At 42.8% G+C, this 20,333-nt stretch overlaps 1 protein-coding gene across 2 annotated transcripts in view; it reads right to left on the bottom strand.

Annotated features, from left to right (window-relative positions):
• NEK10 (NIMA related kinase 10) overlaps positions 1–20,333 on the bottom strand; it is a gene marked incomplete at its 5' end in the record, with an annotated part of 174,384 nt that overhangs the window by 9,087 nt on the left and 144,964 nt on the right. For both annotated transcript variants that reach the window (XM_080925891.1, XM_080925892.1), the window contains 2 exons: positions 8,283–8,393; positions 15,806–15,906. In XM_080925891.1, coding sequence (XP_080782017.1) covers positions 8,283–8,393; positions 15,806–15,906 — 212 coding nt within the window. The remainder of the gene's footprint in view (positions 1–8,282; positions 8,394–15,805; positions 15,907–20,333) is intronic.

Below are 20,333 nucleotides of genomic sequence, written 5' to 3'. Positions count from 1 at the left end.
CACTGAAACTATTAGAAAAGAAAGTAGGAAAAACCTTAGAACACATAGGCACAGGAGAAAATTTCCTGAACAGAACACCAATAGCTCGTGCTCTAAGGCCAAATATTGACAAATGGGACTTAATGAGATTGCAAAATATCCATAAGGCTAAGGACACAGACAAGAAAACAAAATGGCAGCCAACAGATTGGGACAAGATCTTTACCAACCCCACATCAGATAGAGGCCTACTATCCAAGGTATACAAAGAACTCAAGAAGCTATACTCCAGAAAATCAAACAACCCTATTTTAAAAAATGGGGTACAGAGCTAAACAAAAAGTTCTCAATTGAGGAATATCGAATGACTGAGAAGCATCTAAGGAAGTGCTCAACATCCTTAGCCATCGAGGAAATACAAATCAAAACAACCCTGAGATTCCACCTCACACCAGTCAGAATGGCTAAGATCAAAAACTCAAATGACAGCAGATGCTGGTGAGGATGTGGAGAAAGAGGAACACTCCTTCACTGTGGGTGGGGTTGTAAACTGGTACAACCACTCTGGAAATCAGTCTGGCGATTCCTCAGAAAATTGAACATAGTCCTACCCGAAGACCCAGTTATTTCACTTCTGGGCATATACCCTAGAGATGCCCCAACATACAATAAGGGCACATGCACCACAAAGTTCATAGCAGCCTTATTTATAATAGACAGAAGCTAGAAAAAACCGAGATTCTTTCAGTAGATGAATGGATACAAAAATTGTGGTACATTTACACAATGGAGTACTACTCAGCTATCAGAACCAATGACTTTATGAAATTCCTAAGAAAATGTATGCATCTAAAGAATACCATCCTGAGTGAGGTAGCCTAGTCATAAAAGAAAAGACATAATATGCAGTCTCTGATAATTGGATACTAACCCCAGAAAGCTCTGAACACCCCAGGAACAACTCACAGGCCATATGAAGCTCAAGAAAAACAAAGGTCAAAAAATAGAAGTCTCAGTCCTTCTTAGGAAAAAAAAATATGTATAGCACCCTCTCAGAGTGTGGTACACCTGGGACTTAAACCATTAATAACCTAAAAGCTAAGAATATAGCCTTGTGGCAATTTTTGGTATTCAAAGATCATTATTCTTAATCTATACTCACCACGAAAACTGTTTCCATGTTACGTTCTGTCCTACATGTACTTTATGCTTATGGTAACTAGTGGGATTTCAATGCATACTATCAAACCTCTAAAAGAATTAAGTGCTGACAAAAATATTCATGTAGTGTTATGCCAAAATGCCTTTAAAAATCTGTATATGTACCCCTCTCTTTTGAAAATAAAGTTGTAAGAGAAAAATAAATAAATATTCTTTCACAAAGGAATCCCCTTGCTTCACCTACTTATTGAGTGAGTTCCCAGTGTTTTGACATTGTGATTCCTATGAGCATGTCATGTAGAGTTCACACTTGAGAGCTGTGCAATCAAGGTACTAAAAAGAAACAAAAAGATCACACCCAAAACTCTTAAGTTGCCCCTAGCTGCGGAATTCAGGAATGACCTTCCATGTCACGTGGGATCTGACCAGGTATGGATATGTAGAGAAGTGTGTAAAGAATCTGTGTGCAACTGGCGGTACAGAAATGGCAACAGGGAACGTGGGAGATTTATCAGAAGGATCGATGAACAACTTCACCCAGGTGGCCCAGAAGCTGGGAGATTCTTAATGACCGCAGCTGAACTCACTGCCACTGCTGAGGTCTTAAGACATCGTGGCAAATTGAGTTTGGTTCTTACCACTGGCTTTCTCACAGGGTAAGCATTATCTTCATCTTGTGGATGAGGGAATGGAAAAGCCGTTTACCCAAGGAGCACAGTAGCAACTGTAGAATCTGAACCAGAGCCCATCCCGCAACCAAAGGCCAAGCGAACCTTTTAATCTTTGGCTTGAGAGACTCGACACAAAAAAGACAGAGTCGGAAGGGACTGACATTGGTGAAGTTTTCAGTGATCAGTGTGGGCATAGAGAGCTGGAGGTGATTCTAATTCTGGATGTGCCTGACAGCAAAGTCACTGCTTCCCCAAAGGTGGAGACACAGAGGAAACAGGATGTGTTTCAAGTTATGGTCCCATGGCAAGAGGAAGCTATGAGTGGTTAGTAGTCTCACAATGGCATTGCGGGAGTGTTCAGCTTGTATGAAGAAATGCCTTTACCATGCTTTCTCTCCTTGCCTGACACACACGGCTCCTCCTCTGCACTAGAGAGCAGGCTCCATTCAGAAGTACAAATGAATACATACATTTGTAAACTAACAAGTCAAGAAACATTGGAGAGAATAGACTGTGGCTGACGCCCGGCTCCAAACCACTCCTGATTTGGGACAGGTGCTGTGCCTTTAAAGTGCTTAATCGATTAAGAACAAATATTCAAGGCAGGAATTACAGAGAAGCAAGCAAGGAGAGACTACAAATGCAGTCACTCACTTTCCCAAGACCACCTTCACAAACGGCCTGGGATCGAACCAGCAGAGAGAACTCTGGGAGACACAGAACCAAACATCAATGGAACCTGATGGCAGAGGTGATGAAGAAAGTGCGGCTCACTCTGCTTTCTCTGCCCCTCTGCTCTAACTTCATTTACCTCCCAAGACCAACTGCCACGCTAGAAGCCATAACTTGTTGCCTAATGTTCCATGTTCTCTAATCGACAGCTTCTTTCAGCTTCTTATTAGCTCTTCATAAGTACTTTGTTATCAGAAATGGCCAGTATCTACAGTCACTTTTCCTCCACAATCCAAAGTCTTTCTTCTCCATTTCTGCCTAGGGACTGTAATACTAAGCTCTTCTATGAACTCGTTTGTTCCCAGTGGAAGACATTACTTGCTCTCCTCAGAGGCTCCCATATCACTTCTTTACACAGACACCAACCCCAGCCCCCACCCCACCCGACCCCATGCCTCAATCCAGAAAAGGTTAATTAACTCACAGACACAGCAGCCCTGAGAGGCAGTCTCTTCCTTGGAAGCTGTTCTGCTTGTCTGCTTATTCTGCAGCTCTTGCCTATGATAAGGCCTCACCTTTCCCTTGCCTGTACAATTCATTTTTCAGGCTCAGTTCACAGGACAAGTTCACTAGTGGCCTTGATTGTCCAGGGCCCTCACACACATCCAGACTTATGCTCACGTGAGCTGAGAACCCTCTGTTGCTCCCAAGGACATTCCGTTCTGCTGCCACCACTGGCTTTCTTTCACCTTGGTTACCAAGCAGGGAAGGTGATCACAGGAGCTGTGTGGCATGGTGCCTCTCTCCTAACTCTATCTACGACCCCTGTTAGTTACCCCATCTCTCCGGTTTTTACCATCACCCTTCCACTTTTCCTAGGACCTTATGTTAGTTGGGGATTGGGGGAAGCACTTCTCTCATTCTTTCTTTCCACCACCCCTTATATCCCAGGCTGGGGTACCAGAGGAAGTGACCTGAGCTTAGTTAAGTTAGAAACAAAGCTGCCTGCGGCTTACAGTTTTAACCTTTCCTGCCACAAACCAGTATCCATTCATCCTTCCTTCTGAGAGCTAGGGAATGGTTTTTCTTTTTTCTTTTCAAAAATATTGATCATGGCCTGGGGAAATCATATTAAATAATTTCCTTCTTTCCCTGGCTTATAGTGCCCCATAGCTAGAAGGCAAAAGTGCACTGAATAGTATTCCTGCTCTTATAAGACATTAACTGTCTTCATGCCTGGGTAAAGAGGGACATAGATAGCTGCTAGGGTAACTAGCACATTGAAACAGCTACACTCTGGAGGCCCACATAGATCTGTGACAGCCCAATGGGAGATGCACAGAGGGGCAGCAACCCTAATTTGGATCCTGCTTGTATAGGCCAGCAAGTCACTCCCAGATTCCAGGTGCCCTCATTCTTGCTTTCACTTTCAGGCTCTGTGACAAGGACAGACTGAGAAAAGAGTGTTCTAATGCCAGCAAGGAGAGAGTAAGAAGGGACCTGGATGTTTTAGAGGTCCCAGTTTTCTGTCTGGGGCTTCTTTATAAATCCATGCCTACTCTGGGGGTGGGGGAGGAAACTCACTGATGTTCATGGGGCCCCAATTTCAGTGCATCTGGACTCATCTTGCCCTTGCTCTTCCCCTCACATCTTTAGCTGGCTTCCAGGGAAACATGCCTTTCCTCATTTCACCTGTCCAGTATGCAGATGCAACTCCCCATGCATCTGGAGGTCTCTTAGAGCCATTGGAGGCGAGATACCTGATGACCCCCCTCAGCTTGAATCAGACAGATCAGTCATCCCACATTCCCAACAACAGTTATGGCTACCTCTTCAGAAAGAAGAATAATGAGGAGACACTAGATGGTCAGGCATTTGGGGATAAGAATTTTAATTGTTGCCTTTGGCCAGAAGCTAGAAATGTGCTCTGTTCTGTGCTAGCCAGAAGACCGACATGCTAGAAGTGATTAGGGGCTCCAGTCCCTGGTATAACTTCCTGTTGTCTTTCTTCCTTTACATAGCTCCCTGGAAGCTAAACATGAAGACATCTCATGAGGAGGCCAGCAAGACTGACCAGCTAGACTGTCTCCTCAGTGCCTGAATCCACAACTCATAAGAAGTCTCTAAACTAACAGCTGCAGGTCTAATCTATTGGTGATGACATCTCCTGCACAGGTGTTGTCTTCAACTCTCACCTATCTTCTGAAACTGCCATCTTAGTTAGGGTCTCTATTGCTGTGATAAACACTATCTTAGTTAGGGTCTCTATTGCTGTGATAAACACCATCTTAGTTAGGGCCTCTATTGCTGTGATAAACACCATCTTAGTTAGGGTCTCTATTGCTGTGATAAACACCATCTTAGTTAGGGTCTCTATTGCTGTGATAAACACCATGACCAAAAGCCACGTGGGAAGGAAAGGGTTTATTCAGCTTATGACTTTTATAACATAGTTCACAACCAAGGAAGTCAGGGCAGGAACTCAAGGCAGGAACTTAGAGGCAGTCACTGAAGCAGAGATCATGGAGGAGTGCTGCTTACTGGTTTGCTCCTCTTGTATTCAAACTGCTTTCTTCTGACCCAAGATCCCCTGCCCAGGGGTGTCACTATCCAAAATGGCTAGGCTCTCCCACATCAATCACTAATTAAGAAAATGCCCCTTGGGTTTGCCTGTAGGCTAAGACATTTTCTCAATTTCTCAATTTTCAAATGGCTCCCTTTTAAAGAAAAAAAAACAAAAGCCACTTCATGTTGCCTTTGTCTATTAAATTCATTCACTTGCGTCTAGTAGCCACTTATCTAAGATAGCTTTGGTGGCCACTCATTGTCAGGGACCTTCACACCCAGAGTTAGCTCGCCCAAGGGAAAAAAGCCTCTATAACTGTCAAGTACCCTCCCAACTTCCACCATCCCTATACACATACATATGCACCCACAGAAAAATGCACATGTCCATACATGTACACAAACCTCAAATGTTCATAAAAGTAGGCACAATACACTGAACTCCCTGTGCCTAGCTCTTTGCTCACACATGGCCAATACCGCCACATTTATTTTTCTTTTACTTCCCTTCCTATGTATGTCTTTCGTTCAGTAATTAGATAACAAAGTTTGTATAATATATTCATAATATTTCAGCATGGTTCTTGAAAATATGTATTTGCTTTATTAAATTATCATTAAAATTACATGAAGATCGACTGTATTGAGAATTGAGTGAGTTTATTTTATACCCAGGAAAACAAACATCACATGTTCTCTCTCATTTGAGGCTCTAAATTCATAATCTTCCCCTGTGAAGATTAAAACCTTGACTGACTGCAGAATCCAGGCAAACAAGAAGAGATCACTGTCCGGAGGAGGATCAATAGAGAGAGAAATAACAGCAGGCAGAATACAAGTGGTATGAAGGAGGAAATCAGAAAAATAGTGGAGCTCTAATTAGGGGAGGGAAGCAGCAGAAAAGGGGAGGGAAGTAAAAATTATAGTAGGGATGTGTGGAGAAGTCACAAGGAATTATACGTGAAAATGTTTTATCTGGGCTAACAATATTCACCCAAAAGTCATAAACCATTTACAAAGACCCCAGTACAAAAGCAAAAGCCTTCTTTTGAGTTTTTGGTCAACTCTGTGCAAGAGACTCTCAAAACATTATAGGCTATTGCTATTCAATAGCCCTTAGTCTTAAGGTGCCCTCTACCCCAAGAGGTTGCTACAGATAGGAGCTAACACATAGTCCAGGGTAGCATGGTTCACTTCACTATGTAACCTACCTTAGACAAGTGGGACTGCACTCATGTCTGCTGACTGCAGGTGAACCCCAGCTGTGAGTGTCCTCCCAAAGCAAAGCAGCCCCATTGGGTGTGTTGTGAGCTGCTACTAGCTCATCAGAAAAGAGCTCGTGGCATTCTTCACTGGACAGTGTGACCATCCTCCTAACCCTGCTTAAAATAAACAAAACTCTCCTCAGCCCCGCCAGAAACCATCTTGACAAATATGAGGATATTCTAAAGATGATTTGTAGCCCTATCATTTATCTATCAGACTTTGGAACAAGGAAAACCCAAGAAATTGAAAGTTTTCTCAGGAATTCCATGTTAAGAGAAGGAAAAACCTGAAACTTGGTACCAGAGGGGGATTTGTCTCCTGGAGAGAGATACCAGAGTTCAGACAGCTTCTCAGAACACAGTGAGAGATTAGAGCCAGGGAGTGATTCATATCTTTTACTAAAAGCTGCCTTCCTTTTAGGATCTTAAAGGACCATTGGATTTCTGTGTCCCTTTTCCCAGAGTGGGTACATTGACTAAGTCTCTTTACCTGCTTTTCACCGTTAATTTGGCTCTTTGGTGGGCTTGAGGCAGGAGAGACTGGTTCACTAAGACTATTACATGAGTTCCCCAGACCCCCTTCCCCCTTTTTGCTCAGGCCAGGACACTGTCTAGAGATGCTCTCAGGACACAGGAAGGGAACCAAGGATAGCAGCAAAAAGAGTGACTTGACAAAAAAAAAAATAGCTTTCCTGTCTGGAAGAAGGAAATTCAGGGTAGGCTGCATCCGAAAGACTACAAGGACTTCACACGAGGCAAATCCATGGAATGGGAGGCAAATAGGCCTCTGAATATCTTCAGAGGTTGAAGCTTTCAACTCATAAAGCCAAAATTTCTGCGAATTTGTATGTAAATTGGCTTATTCTCAACATCACCTTAGTAAGAACATAAAAGCCAAGCATATTATAGTCTTCCTGTGGGAGAGTTGAGCTTCTGCTGTTGAGAAATATATTTCTTGGTATTTAGGATGCTATAGGTAAGTGTGAAGCCTCACGTACTTCTGCTTCCTGTGGACCATCTCCTTGTCTTTGCCCTGTGTGCAGCACATAAAGGGCAGCTCACCCTCTTGTCTCTGAGGCCTGGGTTCCTGCTTTGTTTACCTGCCTGCAGCTGCCTCTGGTGTCCATCAACAGCGCAGGCATTCCTGTGCCTATGCGCCAACAAAGCAGAAACAGGCTGCTTACTTTTTTTTTTCATCAAAGAGCCTGGCGTGTTTTATGAGTGATAAGCTTGTCCTTCAAAGGAGACTCACTAATGGGAAAAAAAAAACCCTCAGAGGAAAAATCCAACACAATACTAACACTGAAGCACACGAGAGACCATTTAAGGAGAGGAGGGGAAGACAACAGTGGAGGGACCAAATTATCTCCAGCAAGGTAGCTAGACTTTCATCCTAGACCTTCTGGGACAGGGCAGAGGGCTTATATGACTTCTAGGACAAAGTGAGTTTCCTGTCTCCAACTCATGTTGCAAGAGGTAAACAACTTTCTTCCCATTTGGTATAACCATTTAGCTTCTGTATGTGTGAACAGAAACTTTTGTTGTACCCAAATATGAAAGGGCACCAGAATGTTGAAGATAGGAAGAGTAAGTTCATTCTGCTCCCAACAGATGATTAAAATCATGGCTGTGCATGGCCAGGTGACTGTTTCAAACAGAAAAGATAATTTAGGGCTTCACTAAATAGCATTATTAAAAATACTGGAACAGACCCTTCAAAGGCAGGCTGCAATAGACATATTTTTAAATTAAAGACAACACTTATTCTTGGGCAAACATGTAGTGACAAGGAAAGGGCTGTACCAGTCAGTCATCTGGAAATAATAGCCACAGAAAGAAGAATGGGAAACCAGAGGTAAAGTGGACCCCATGCGGTTAAGCGTTGTTATCCTTTAAGAGCAGAGATCAAAGAGCAGGGTTGGGAGGAAGACATCTCCTGTGGACAGATGCCTACATGGAGAACACATACCTTCTTAATTTCAGATTTCAGGTTACACGGGTTGCTCTGCTGGCTGAACAGGGACTTCTTGAATCTCTCTATAACCCTTCTCTTCAGATCATGGTGCAGAGCTGGAGGGAGCTGCAAAAAGCAAGAAGACGGCCATTACACCCAAGCACTCCACAGTGCATCAGCCCCTACAGGAAAGCACTTGTGCTGGGCCAGCACAATAAGACACCCTCAACAAGACTGAGGAAGAATCCAAATTAACAGATCATATGCTCTAGTTTTCATCCTCGGTATAGAGGGATGGCTCTGCTGTTTTGTCTTGTCATGGTTACACTTACTGATACCACTGTATCATGCCTATTCCACTCACTAAAGAACAGCTTTTATAAGGGAGGTACATTATATCCATGTGTAGGTGTCTGTCACATGCCAGAACCACACCAAGCACCCAGACACAGCCTTCAGAAGATCTGATACTTTGGACCAGGAAACACACAATCTTGACCACTCTACATTTGCCTGTGTGTCTACCCATGACAGCTCTTCAGCTGGACAGAGACAAAATCCTAGGGGCCGGCATTCCAGGAAAGAGTGGATTGACCAATTGCATCATGACCTGAAAGTGATGACGTGGATTCCGTAAATACATAGGCAGCTCCTACATTATCTTAGAAAATGGGAATTTAAAACAGCCACCCGATTTGCAGGCAGGATTTACATGGGGAATCAAAGTTCTGGTGGCACGGAGGGTGAGGTGAAGCCTGGGTGAAGAATACAAAAGAAATAGGATCGGAATTATCAGGGGACTTGGTCTCTAAAAATTTTTTTTAATAGCTGGACACTAAAAGGAAGAGCTAGGGCGAGGGGTGCGGTGTTGGAATGAACACTCCCAGTTAAAAAGAAACAGAAAAGGATAAACTCGAATGATGGCAGCCGAGACAATCAGCTCCAGCCCTGCTTCACCCCCTGCAACTTCAGCTTGGGCTGCTACCTTGTAACTATTTGGAGGCAATGAAAATATGTGTGGCACCATAAAGGAAGGCTGATGCAAAGCCCTCAAAATTCACAGTTATTCTTGCCTTTTCCATGGACCAAAGGAGCAATGTGCAAATGAAGGAGATAGTTTTCAACATTAGTCTCTCTGTGAAAAGAGGGGTGAGCACGGAGAGGATGGAGATCCAGCGCACGGAGACAGGACTGGGGCACTGCCTATTGCTTCATATCCGAATGCTCCACCTCCCTGCAGTAAACAGCAGAGGGCAGTAGTGCCCTAGGTCAGTTACCAACTCCTGGCTTTATTGCAGCAAGTCTGAAAGGGAGAGGCTTCACACATCCTGCTTGCTACAACAGCATTTTGAAATGTGAACCGCCAGTGGGCTCAGCCTAGAGTTGGAAGGTATCGGAATAATTGTCACAGAGATCTTGACAAGTCTTGCTACTTATTTAACTCGATAAGCCTTTGGTTAACTTAGAGGTTCATCTATTGATCCTGAATCCAATGTATAACAGCTTACTTGAGTAAGCTCACATCCCTAAGATCCTCACATAGACAGTGCAAGTGTGTCTCGGTGGGATGAGCACTGTTAGCACATGGGATGAATATCGTGAGCACAGTGTCCCGTCCATAAAGCTTTCAGTGGGAATTTAAAACATTACACAGAGTGCCGATGGCTCAGCTGTAGATAAAGTAAGTATAATAACATATCGATATAAAAACGGAATCAAAACCCATGGCTCATGCTTGCCGGGCATTGTAGACACTGTTTTGTGCTTTATTCTCGCTTCTCTCCCACAGCAAACAGGCAAAGCAGGTTCTGTTTCTAGATGAGATTGGTCACACGCCTTCCTGCTGGGTGCAGGTGTTTGTAGCAGCCTTGTCCCTAAGCCAACACCACCAGCACACGGCTGCCACACTGTAGCTCACCCCTGTCAGCGTTCTCATGGGCCCATTACATCTGAGACACACACAGCTCACAAGAACCCCCGTTTTCCTGACCAAGAAAATGATTCTAGAAAAGATAACATTTCCTCGGTTCAAACCTGGAAATGGTTTTTATTCTATCACACAAAGTAATAAAGAGAGGGAAAAATCCTGGTCGGTGTGTCTTCTCAAACTTGCATCAATATGGATTCTTTCCAAAACCCTGCATTCTCTACGTAGTTACACATTAGCAAGGCACCAGCAATTTTCAGGGCTCTGTTGGATAAATAGTAGACCAAAATAGCTCTTTATTCTATTTTGACATTTTACTGCTTAACAGTTCTTCCCTAAATGTTAAAAGCAAATGTTCTAAGATTACCACTGAAAGAGATAAAATCTAATACTTCTCTTAGAATTTATAGAGTCCTTGAAAACAGATTTGGTGTGAGAAATATAGTCATGCTATGTACTTCTGCTCCATAACACAGTGTGTCTGAGACCCGGGGACAAAATCTGCTGCTGCTGACACCCCAGTGATGGACAATGCTGCGTTCCCCCCAAACTTCCTATCTCTTCTCTTGGAAACAGGTATTTTTAAGCTGTTAGACGATGACTTCAAAGTATTTATTTAACAAACTGATAAAAGTATGATAGAGCATTAAAGCCAGCCTGATTCCTTTGGCTCTGTGGGTCTTACCTATGTAATAACTTCAAGGTAATATTTGAGTCTTAATCACCAGCATCTCAAAGACACACTGATATCCGGCATCTGAAATGAACTACTCATTACCTCCTTGCATGCTGACCTTAAGACCGTCTTCCTAGGTTAATGAAAACCTTTCTAGGTTAAGATACGCAATCAAAGTAAGAAGGGTTTAACATCCTGACTTGTACAACGGTTGCCATTAATGACTTTTGCAGGTATGTCTCCATGGAAACTGGACAGGAACCTCAGCAAGGTTTTCTGTCGGCTCTCTGGTCCTCGGGAGGTGGGAAAGGGGCTGCTCCAAGTCAATCACACTTCGTGCAGCGTGGTCTTCTGCACAGTACATGCTCCATCACACCACCTCAGCTGTGAGCCTCTCCTCCTATGACCACACTGGCTCTACTGAGAACTGTGTGTCAAAATTCCCGGAGAGGCCTTTCCTTGCTCTGTGAATAACACAAAGAAAGTGTTCTAAAAGCACATTTGGAAAACCTACAGTCATTATGTCTGAACTGGCAGCATGGATAAATTCGAGCCACTGGCCCAAATACACAAGTCACCCAGCCCACCGGCAGTTTAGGGAATAATGGCACATTCACAAGAGTGAATCTTTGCTTTAAAATGCATGGAATCCCATAGAAAAAGAGTATACAACCATTAAAGAGTTTATTTACCACATGGGAATTTATATACAGAAGGTGTGCTAAATTTCAAAGGATATTTCTCTCAGCTTAATGATTAACAGTTAGGTTAACTAAAGGGTTACTTCCAGATCTTTCTATAACACTAAGGGGTATTTCCCCAAATTTCTGGCCTAGTGCATAAATGGACATTAATTTCAATATGACATGTTTACTGCCTGATCTGTGAGGTGATACTCATATTCATTAATCAAGTTCTCTCCCAGGTGTTTGCTTATACTGTTTTACACAATTTTATTTAATCAGTCAAAATGTTCTGTATGGTTACCTAAGAGACAGTCGGACAGTAGAAAATAGTGAGAAAATAAAAAATTTTAAATTCTTGGGTGCAGCAGGGCAGCTAACGCGGTGACTGAGAATTCTAGGTTTGGGGCAACACTGATCTTAGGACTGATCTCTAAGCATAAAATGTCCCAAGGTAGGGGACAAATAGCACCAGGGAAGCCAAGAGAACCGGGACGCTGTGCAGTGTCATGGAAGGGAGTGGCTTTGCCTGGTCCCTGGTGTGCGTGGTGGTCAGTACCTATAGGCTAGGACCCCAGTGCATTTCTCCCTGGCTCAGTGGACACACACTAATTTTCGTAGATAAAAACTGCTGAGAGACCCTGTAAGAAGATGGAGCTTGTCCCTCGGAGTTGATGCTCTGGCCTCGCTTGGCTCTAGCAGCCAATAGTGGTACCTGCTGGGATCCTAGCTGGTCGGTGCTTGCTCCTAGTCACATTCGGTGACTCCGTCTGTAGGTGATAGTGTTCCAGATACTTCTACCAGCCCCCAGTGGCCTTTCCTGTCCTGTTAGAAGGTGGTCCATCGGGATGATGTGCTGACTCTCAGCCTTCAGCAAGACTCTTGGAGAAGATCGTCTGCTTGTCTTCAAAAGAAGGCTTTAGTTTTTTTCCAGCACAGCACCTCAGCAAACCTCACTGAGCCTGGGGTAGAAGTTTCTATTTCCATATTTGACCATCGATGGATGCAGTGCCTTAGCCCTTAGCATCTTTCTGAACCCTGATGAAACTGGGAATCTTAAACCCAAGTCATTTGCAGCTTTTATTGTCAGTGGACACAACTTCTTATTATGTTCTAATACACACACACACACACACACACACACACACACACACACACGCGCGCGCATACACACTCCCCTCTCCTTCTTGAAAATTGGATGAGATGACTTGGAGCAGAGTCTTTAAAAAGGCATGCATGCTGCCCACAAGACACAGGGGATAAGGGTCAAATCCATAACCCATCAGATCTCCATATAATTTATGGGAGCAGATCTATGAGAGAGCTCGGGAGGAAGTGGTTTACATGCCCCAGACTCACAGACTGTACAAAGCAGTGCCACCTCAGAACGTGTGAAGCTGTATATTCGATGGCCATTCTATGTGGAGGAATTAGCACAAGACCCGGCTAAGCTCACAGGCATTCCTTCCAGGACAGTACTGGGTAGTGTAATGGGGACCCTGCACCCATGCAAACCATGAGGTTACTCTCTTTTGCTGGCCATGTGACACTGAAAAATCCAGAATCCAGTGAATCTGACAACAGAAGCAGAGTGACAAAACCAGGTCCCCAGTGGCCATCTGGAGCACTCAGCACAGAGAAGCAAGCCCAGCTGACGGAGCACTTTGGCTTCAGCAAGCTTTGGTGGAAGAAGCTAGTGAGGTGTTCCCAGAAAGGAAGCTGTTAGTTGTATTGCTCCATGTTTTTCTTTGTTCTAACCACAGAAAAGAAACCACAGGTTTTGAAGGCAAAGTTCTGGCCTGAGTGGATGCTGCTCCAGTGAACTGGCTCTGCCTCTCAGAGTTTTCAGACTTAACTCAACAGAGCCCACCCACCAGCCCTGGCTAATAGAGGGGATGGGATCCCTGGATAAGGGACACTGGAGCATCACAACAGGAACTCTCCATACATTTTTTTCTGTACTCTCCCCAGAAAAATGTGCAACCATTTGTCAAAGTGACCATATACTGGGGAAAAGAATATGTAAGCTGCCCAGAAATATTAGGTGCTGATTATAAATCAGCAGTGATTCCTACAGTCTTAAACTGCACCTAGCTTATAGAAATCAATACTTTTGGTCTTGTCTTTCAAGACAGGGCTGTGATGATAGATGAAGTCTGAGTGCACATCTTTCTTACCAGGAGGAAGCTAGCGCACATGTCTGCAGGACTTTTCTGCCAACTCTGGATATATAACTAGACTTTTCATAACTGAGTCCAATAGCTCCCATGGTGGCCCTTAAGCTCTCAGGATAATCAGAGTTAGTTATATATCTTGTTGCTTAGACTAGAGAGAGAGAGAGAGAGAGAGAGAGAGAGAGAGAGAGAGAGAGAGAGAGAGAGAGACTGAAAAAAGCAACAGAAGGAGAAAGGAGAAAGGGAGGGAGGGAGAGTAGGAAGAAAGGGAGGGAAGAGAAGGAGGATGGGAGAGAGGGAGGGTGGGAGAGAGGGAGGGAAAAGAAAGTGGAGAAGGGAGAAAATAAGAAGGGAGGGGAAAAGGGAGGAAGGGAGAGAGAGGGGAAGGGAGGGAGGAAGGAATGAGGGAAGTGTTACTTTGGCTTGCAGTTATAGGACTTACAGTTTTCTATGGCATAGATGGTTCCATGGCAGAAGCAAAATACAGCTCATCACACTGCAAGATTGTGTATATCCATCTCTCTCCCCCTCTTTACTTACTCTAGGACTCTAGCTGGTGATACAGCCACATTCGGAATGGGTCTTCCTATTTCTATTAATGTCATCTGGATAGTCCATCAAAGACATTTCTTTCATGGTGATTCTAATGCTCATCAAGTTGGAAATCACCATTAACCATCATAAGACATCCTTGCCTCTCAAAGCCTAGGACATTATTTGATGCTTGAATAGGTGCTTACTAATTATAGGACAAATGAGTGAAGGATTTGACAAAAGCACCAGATGACACTATCTTCAATTTCAAAGTACCTATTTTCTTACACAAATATCTATACTTCTTAAAAAAGTAAAATCCAGTAAGTAGCACATGCCATAAATGGGGGAGTACCCAGTTGTTCAACCTTAGATCGAATGAGTCCATAAGCAACAGCTAGCTATTCTTCAGCCCTGAACTTTCCAGAACTGAAGTATTACTCATATCCACAAATAGAAAGTCTCTGGCTTTCATACGCCTGAAAGACTCTGCTGTCAAAGCAGATGAAAGGAGAGGTCCCATTCCCTTTATTTTTAGGATAGAGCTGCTTGTAGAGAAGCCACCCAGTTCTGCCTCTCTTCCCACTGCACAATGAAAATCCACTTGTGTGGAAGTCTGTTTTAGGAAGCTGTTTTGGTTTGGCCCGGGGAGTGGCACCTTTAGAGTGCGGCCCTGCCAAAAAATGAAAGCCTCAGTCCTTCTTAGGAAAAAAATAAATGTATAGCACCCTCTCAGAGTGTGGTACACCTGAACCTTAAATCATTAATAATCCAAGAGCTAAGAATATAGCCCTGTGGCAATTTTTGGTATTCAAAGATCATTATGCTTAATCTATACACACCAAGAAAACTTTCCATGTTAAGTTCTGTCCTACATGTACTTTATGCTTATGGTAACTAGTGGGATTTCAATGCATGCTATCAAACCTCTAAAGGAATTAAGTACTAGCAAAAAATATTCATATTGTATTATGCCAAAATGCCTTTAAAAATATGTATATGTATCCCTCTTGTGTAAAATAAAGTTGTAAGAGAGAAAAAATATGGCTATATTTCAGAGATTAAAAAAGAAGAAGAAGGTGCAGCCCTGTTGGAGTAGGTGTGTCACTGTGAGTGTGGGCTTTAAGACCTTCATCCTAGCTGACTGGAAGTTGAGTATTCTGCTAGCAGCCTCCAATGAAGATGTAGAACTCTCAGCTCCTCCTGCACCATGTCTGCCTGGATGCTGCCATGCTCCTGCCTTGACAATAATAAACTGAAACTCTGAACCTGTAAGTCAGCCCCAATTCAATGTTGTCATTACAAGATTTGTCTTGGTCATGGTGTCTGTTCACAGAAGTAAAACCCTAAGACAGAAGTAAAGCACAGGCAGAGGCCATGGAGAAAACTGGACAAATTTGCTTCAAGGCTGGTTCTCACATACACAGGGTCAGAGGGGTGAGAACAGTTCTGTATTTACCAACTCAAGGTCCCACAAGGCTGTGTGTTTTTGGCTGTGTTAGCTTTGACCTTGTGGTTGAAAGGTGTACACCGTAGACACTAACCTGTGTGATGTAGATGACTTTGTGCAACTGGATCAGGATCTGCTGAATGGGGTCGCAGATCTGCCGCACTTTCCGCTGGGATACAGCGATGCCTGCAGATGCTGTGGGCGATAAAGTCTGCAGTTAGTCAAGACCTCTTACAAAAGTGGTGTTTGTGCAAAATGGAATAAAATTCTGGAGGAGAAAGAAGCTAAGATCTCATCACACCAATGAGACGCAGTAAAACTTTAATGTTTCAGAATACAAAATAAGCTGTCCATTTCCTCCACTCCTCAAGCACTGAAGGAACAAAAATACTCCTTACACAATATTTGAAAAACTAAGCATCCTTGGATATTTTGTCTGTGGTTGCAGGAGGCTGCCATCGGAAGGAGATGGAGCCTCAGACATGAAGTTCTGAAGAGGGCTGTTTGCTTGCTTGATTGCTTTTAAAAAATTCATCATCAATACCTTATATAACACATTTTGAAGCTAATTTAATCAAAGCTACTAAACACAAACACCAAATAGGCAAAACTCTATAGTAGAATTAAGTACTGTTCAAATCCTTAATTACTGTAAATCTTAATGTCTACTTTGATTTCTTTCTGGGTTAACTTGTCCTGAATTTTTCCTGTAAACCCACTGCACCTTCACAGATTCTGGCTAAAGGCTGTCAGTGAGCACAGGGGCTGCTTCCCCTTCATATCCCTCAGCACAGTGGTTTGCTCTTGAGGACTGCAAAGCTCATATATGAATGGCCTCCCGGCACCCCCATATTAGCCACACCCATCTCTTCTTTTTACAGATTGCAAGGGAAATCGTTGAAGATGCCAGAATATAATATCTTTTCTCTTCCCTATGGAACACATACACACACTCACACACACATACATACTCACACACACACACTCATGCACATGCACACACACATACACACACACACTCATGCGCATGCACGCACACTTACACACACATACACACTTACACACACACACACGTGCGTCTATACTGTCTTATTTACTCATTTACTGTATGTAACCTTATTAAAATGAATTTCTAAGGCCTCCTTTTCTTCCTCCCATACCATTTTAAGCATTTAACAAATTAAATCTGTTATAGGAATTGTTTCAGCAACAGCTGCAATTTTAAGGATGATTCTGACATATGCTTTCAGAAAAAGGTTGTGTTTCTTGCCATAAATGGTTTGTTTTCAAGACATTTAAAGAGAATTGTATATGACCATTTAAAAACATGAAATTATCCATTTCAGAACCAAAACAAAAAAGGTAAATAAAATATGGAGCTTTTTCTTATGGATAGCTCTATGTACGTGTTTGAAAATTAGCAGAAGAAATAACCCAGCTCTGCACCATCTGAGGCTAATTTCTTGTTTAGACATAAAGGCCCTGTCTCTTTTGAAAACTCCTTGTAAGCATCAATTAGTGGATCATTAAGATGTGATTTAATAAATTACCCTTGGGGTAAAAAGCTGAGAAATCAAATCACAAGGGTTCAGAGGAGAGCTGAGCTGCTGGCTTCTCCTCACAGTGTGCACCAGCCTGTAGAACAGTAGCCCCAGCCTCTGCAGCTGTGCTCCCCACCCAGAAATCCCCTAAAGGGCAGACTCCTGTCTAAGCTCCCAGAAGACAGGACCGTGTGAGGGCACTAAGTTCCCCCCAGAAGACAGGACTGTGTGAGGGCACTAAGTTCCCCCCAGAAGACAGGACTGTGTAACAGCACTAAGTTCCCCCCAGAAGACAGGACTGTGTGAGGGCACTAAGTTCCCCCCAGAAGACAGGACTGTGTGAGGGCACTAAGTTCCTGCTGGCAGCAGAGAACTGGAGGTCTTAGGTTTGTGTCAGCTTCATGTTGGCTCGTCCACCATGATTTCCAGCTAAAGGCTCACAGCATGGCTGAGCAGTTTTAGGCTTGTGATAGCAATTTGAACAGCAATTTGAGTGGGTACCACAGACTTGACTCTACTATAAACATGCACTCATCTGTGGCCCTAAACACAAAACCAAGGAACTAGCCAGAACGTCAGCTCTTCGACATTCAGCTATGCACTTTAACTTAAAACCTGGCATCTAAGTCCTCCAACCTCTGTCCTCAGTTCTAGGAAGCTCTTGATCAGTTGCTTTCTTAAAATAAAATGTTAAATGTTTGATTGCAAAAGCCCCCATAAATCAAGCAAACAAACCGCACAAAAAATGTCATTAGAGATGAGGCTCAAGGCTCTGGGATCCGCCTTTCCTCAGGACCACTCGCTCACTCAGAAATAACTGCTGACATTAACTGTGTGTGCTACCTTTCAGCCTCCTACAGTATCCATTTTACACATGTGCACAAGTAACTCCCAACAGGAGCTTTCAAACGGCCTTTCAGCTCTGACCTCAGTTTAATCGGTTGTGAGCAGCACCTGTAAGAAATGAATGCAATGATCTGAACAGAACTGGAGGGCTGCAGAGTGTGCTACACAGAGGAAAGGGCTGTTCAGTTAGCAACAGTGCACTGCTCATAAAAAGAATACACACACAGAATATGTGTATGTATTTATATGTATGTATCTGTGTCTGTATATATGCATATATGCATGTATATATATAATGTATATTTGAAACCTCCCTTCTCTTTCATTTGCTCCTCTTCTTTCTCCTCCACCTCCTTTTCAGCTAAATAGTGACACATTATGTTCCAGACACTGTTGGTAGGGGATTGTTTTCAGTGCATCACGGATAGAGCAGTTCCAGTTCATTCTTTATGACCCTGAAAGAAGCTGTGGTTTGCCTGTGTGCCCTGTGCTTTGCTTAGCAACTTCTGTCTGGCCAGAACCTTGGCTGCCATCAATTTCTCTTAGCTGTCAACGATGCTGTAGTACATGTCTCAATGAGGAGCCAAGGGATCCAAGGCCAAAGACATACTCATTTCTCATTGAAACAAATGTCTCCTAACCTGACTAAACTATTTCACACTCTGACCAGAAGTGAATGTAATTTTTTTATACCTGGATCAATACTACATACTATCAAATTCTAATTATGTCAATCTGTATTTTTTTTCCTACTTTATAGTTTTGAAGGCTAGTGAAATTGTTAGGTTTTTTAAAAAATATTTTTGTCATTGCTGTTGGGTAATTGCTGATATTTTTATTGACAATGATCTTTGTTCTACTCCCTTTGAATTTTATGTTAAAAGTATTATAGATTTCTATTTGATATGTTTCTTGTCTTTAATTGAAAGATACTTCTCACCACTAACACACAGAATATGGTGTCTCTGAGTCTCATTCTCTGCCAGAAATCTCTGAGATACCTGTGACTGTCACCCTGTGGTGAGTTTACAATTCCTGGGGAGTAGGGGTGTCTGTCACAGATACTACCCTGTGTCATGAGTTGGCTTTAGAAAATAAAGGGAATTCCAAAATGAGACTGGTGTGCAAGGAACCCTCCTTTAACACTTGCAAGCAATGTGTTTCCTAGACAACTTCAGTCTGCAGTTAAATAAGTCTGGGAAGGAAGATTCTTCATCTGTATCTCAGCTGGCACTCAGCTTTTCTGAATCCCACTACAACAAAATGTAACTTAGCCCACAGTCAAACGAGAGAAATTTAAAAACCAAGAAAATATAGCCTTTTATTTTTTTTCTTATTTGCTGATTGGTGATAAATAAGTCTAGGCAATTTCAGTCACTTCGTGTTATCTAGTTTTGATTAATTTTCTCTTAATACATTTTCCAGATTAACTTGCTGTAATGCTGTACTCCTTAAGCACTGACAAATGTGTCCACATTTTTCAACTTTTTAATGAATATACATTGCATATGTCAAGTCAGCACAACACGGCCATGTGTGTCTAAGGTGAGTGGACAGTACATCCCCGTGTCACTCACAGTCACTGCTTCCCTCTCTTCTCCTTCTCTGACTGTTCCTTAATAGCCTCTAACAAATAAGGACATTTTATAAAACAAGTTTGCCTAAAACACCAATGAATAATCAAAAGGCTCTGGGTGCAGACACACACACACACATATACATGCAACACACACACAAATTAACTCACAAGCACCACATACACCACACATATACCACCCACACATACACATCATAATACCACACACACACTACATATCACACTACATACACACACACATACAAAACACACACACTCACATTCCAAACAATACCACACATACCATATACATACTACACATATACACCACATATTACATATACATACCACACATATCACATACATACCACACACACAACACATGCATACAATGTACGCACAGCATATACACACACATGTACCACACCACATACACACACTACACATAGCACATATACACCACATACATAATGCATACATGCCATACACAGCACACAACACTTACAGACTATATACACCACACAGAACACACACAACACATACACAACATATACAGAACACATATACAGCACACACACAACATATACATATCATACATACCACATACTACTATGCCTCCAAAATACACCATTCCCCTTCCAACACACACACATAAACAC

This window comes from Micromys minutus, assembly GCF_963924665.1.
Source record: "Micromys minutus genome assembly, chromosome: 12".
Lineage (NCBI taxonomy): Eukaryota > Metazoa > Chordata > Mammalia > Rodentia > Muridae > Micromys > Micromys minutus.
The sequence above is the reverse complement of the archived record's forward strand: the minus strand, read 5'-3'. Positions and strand labels throughout refer to the sequence as shown.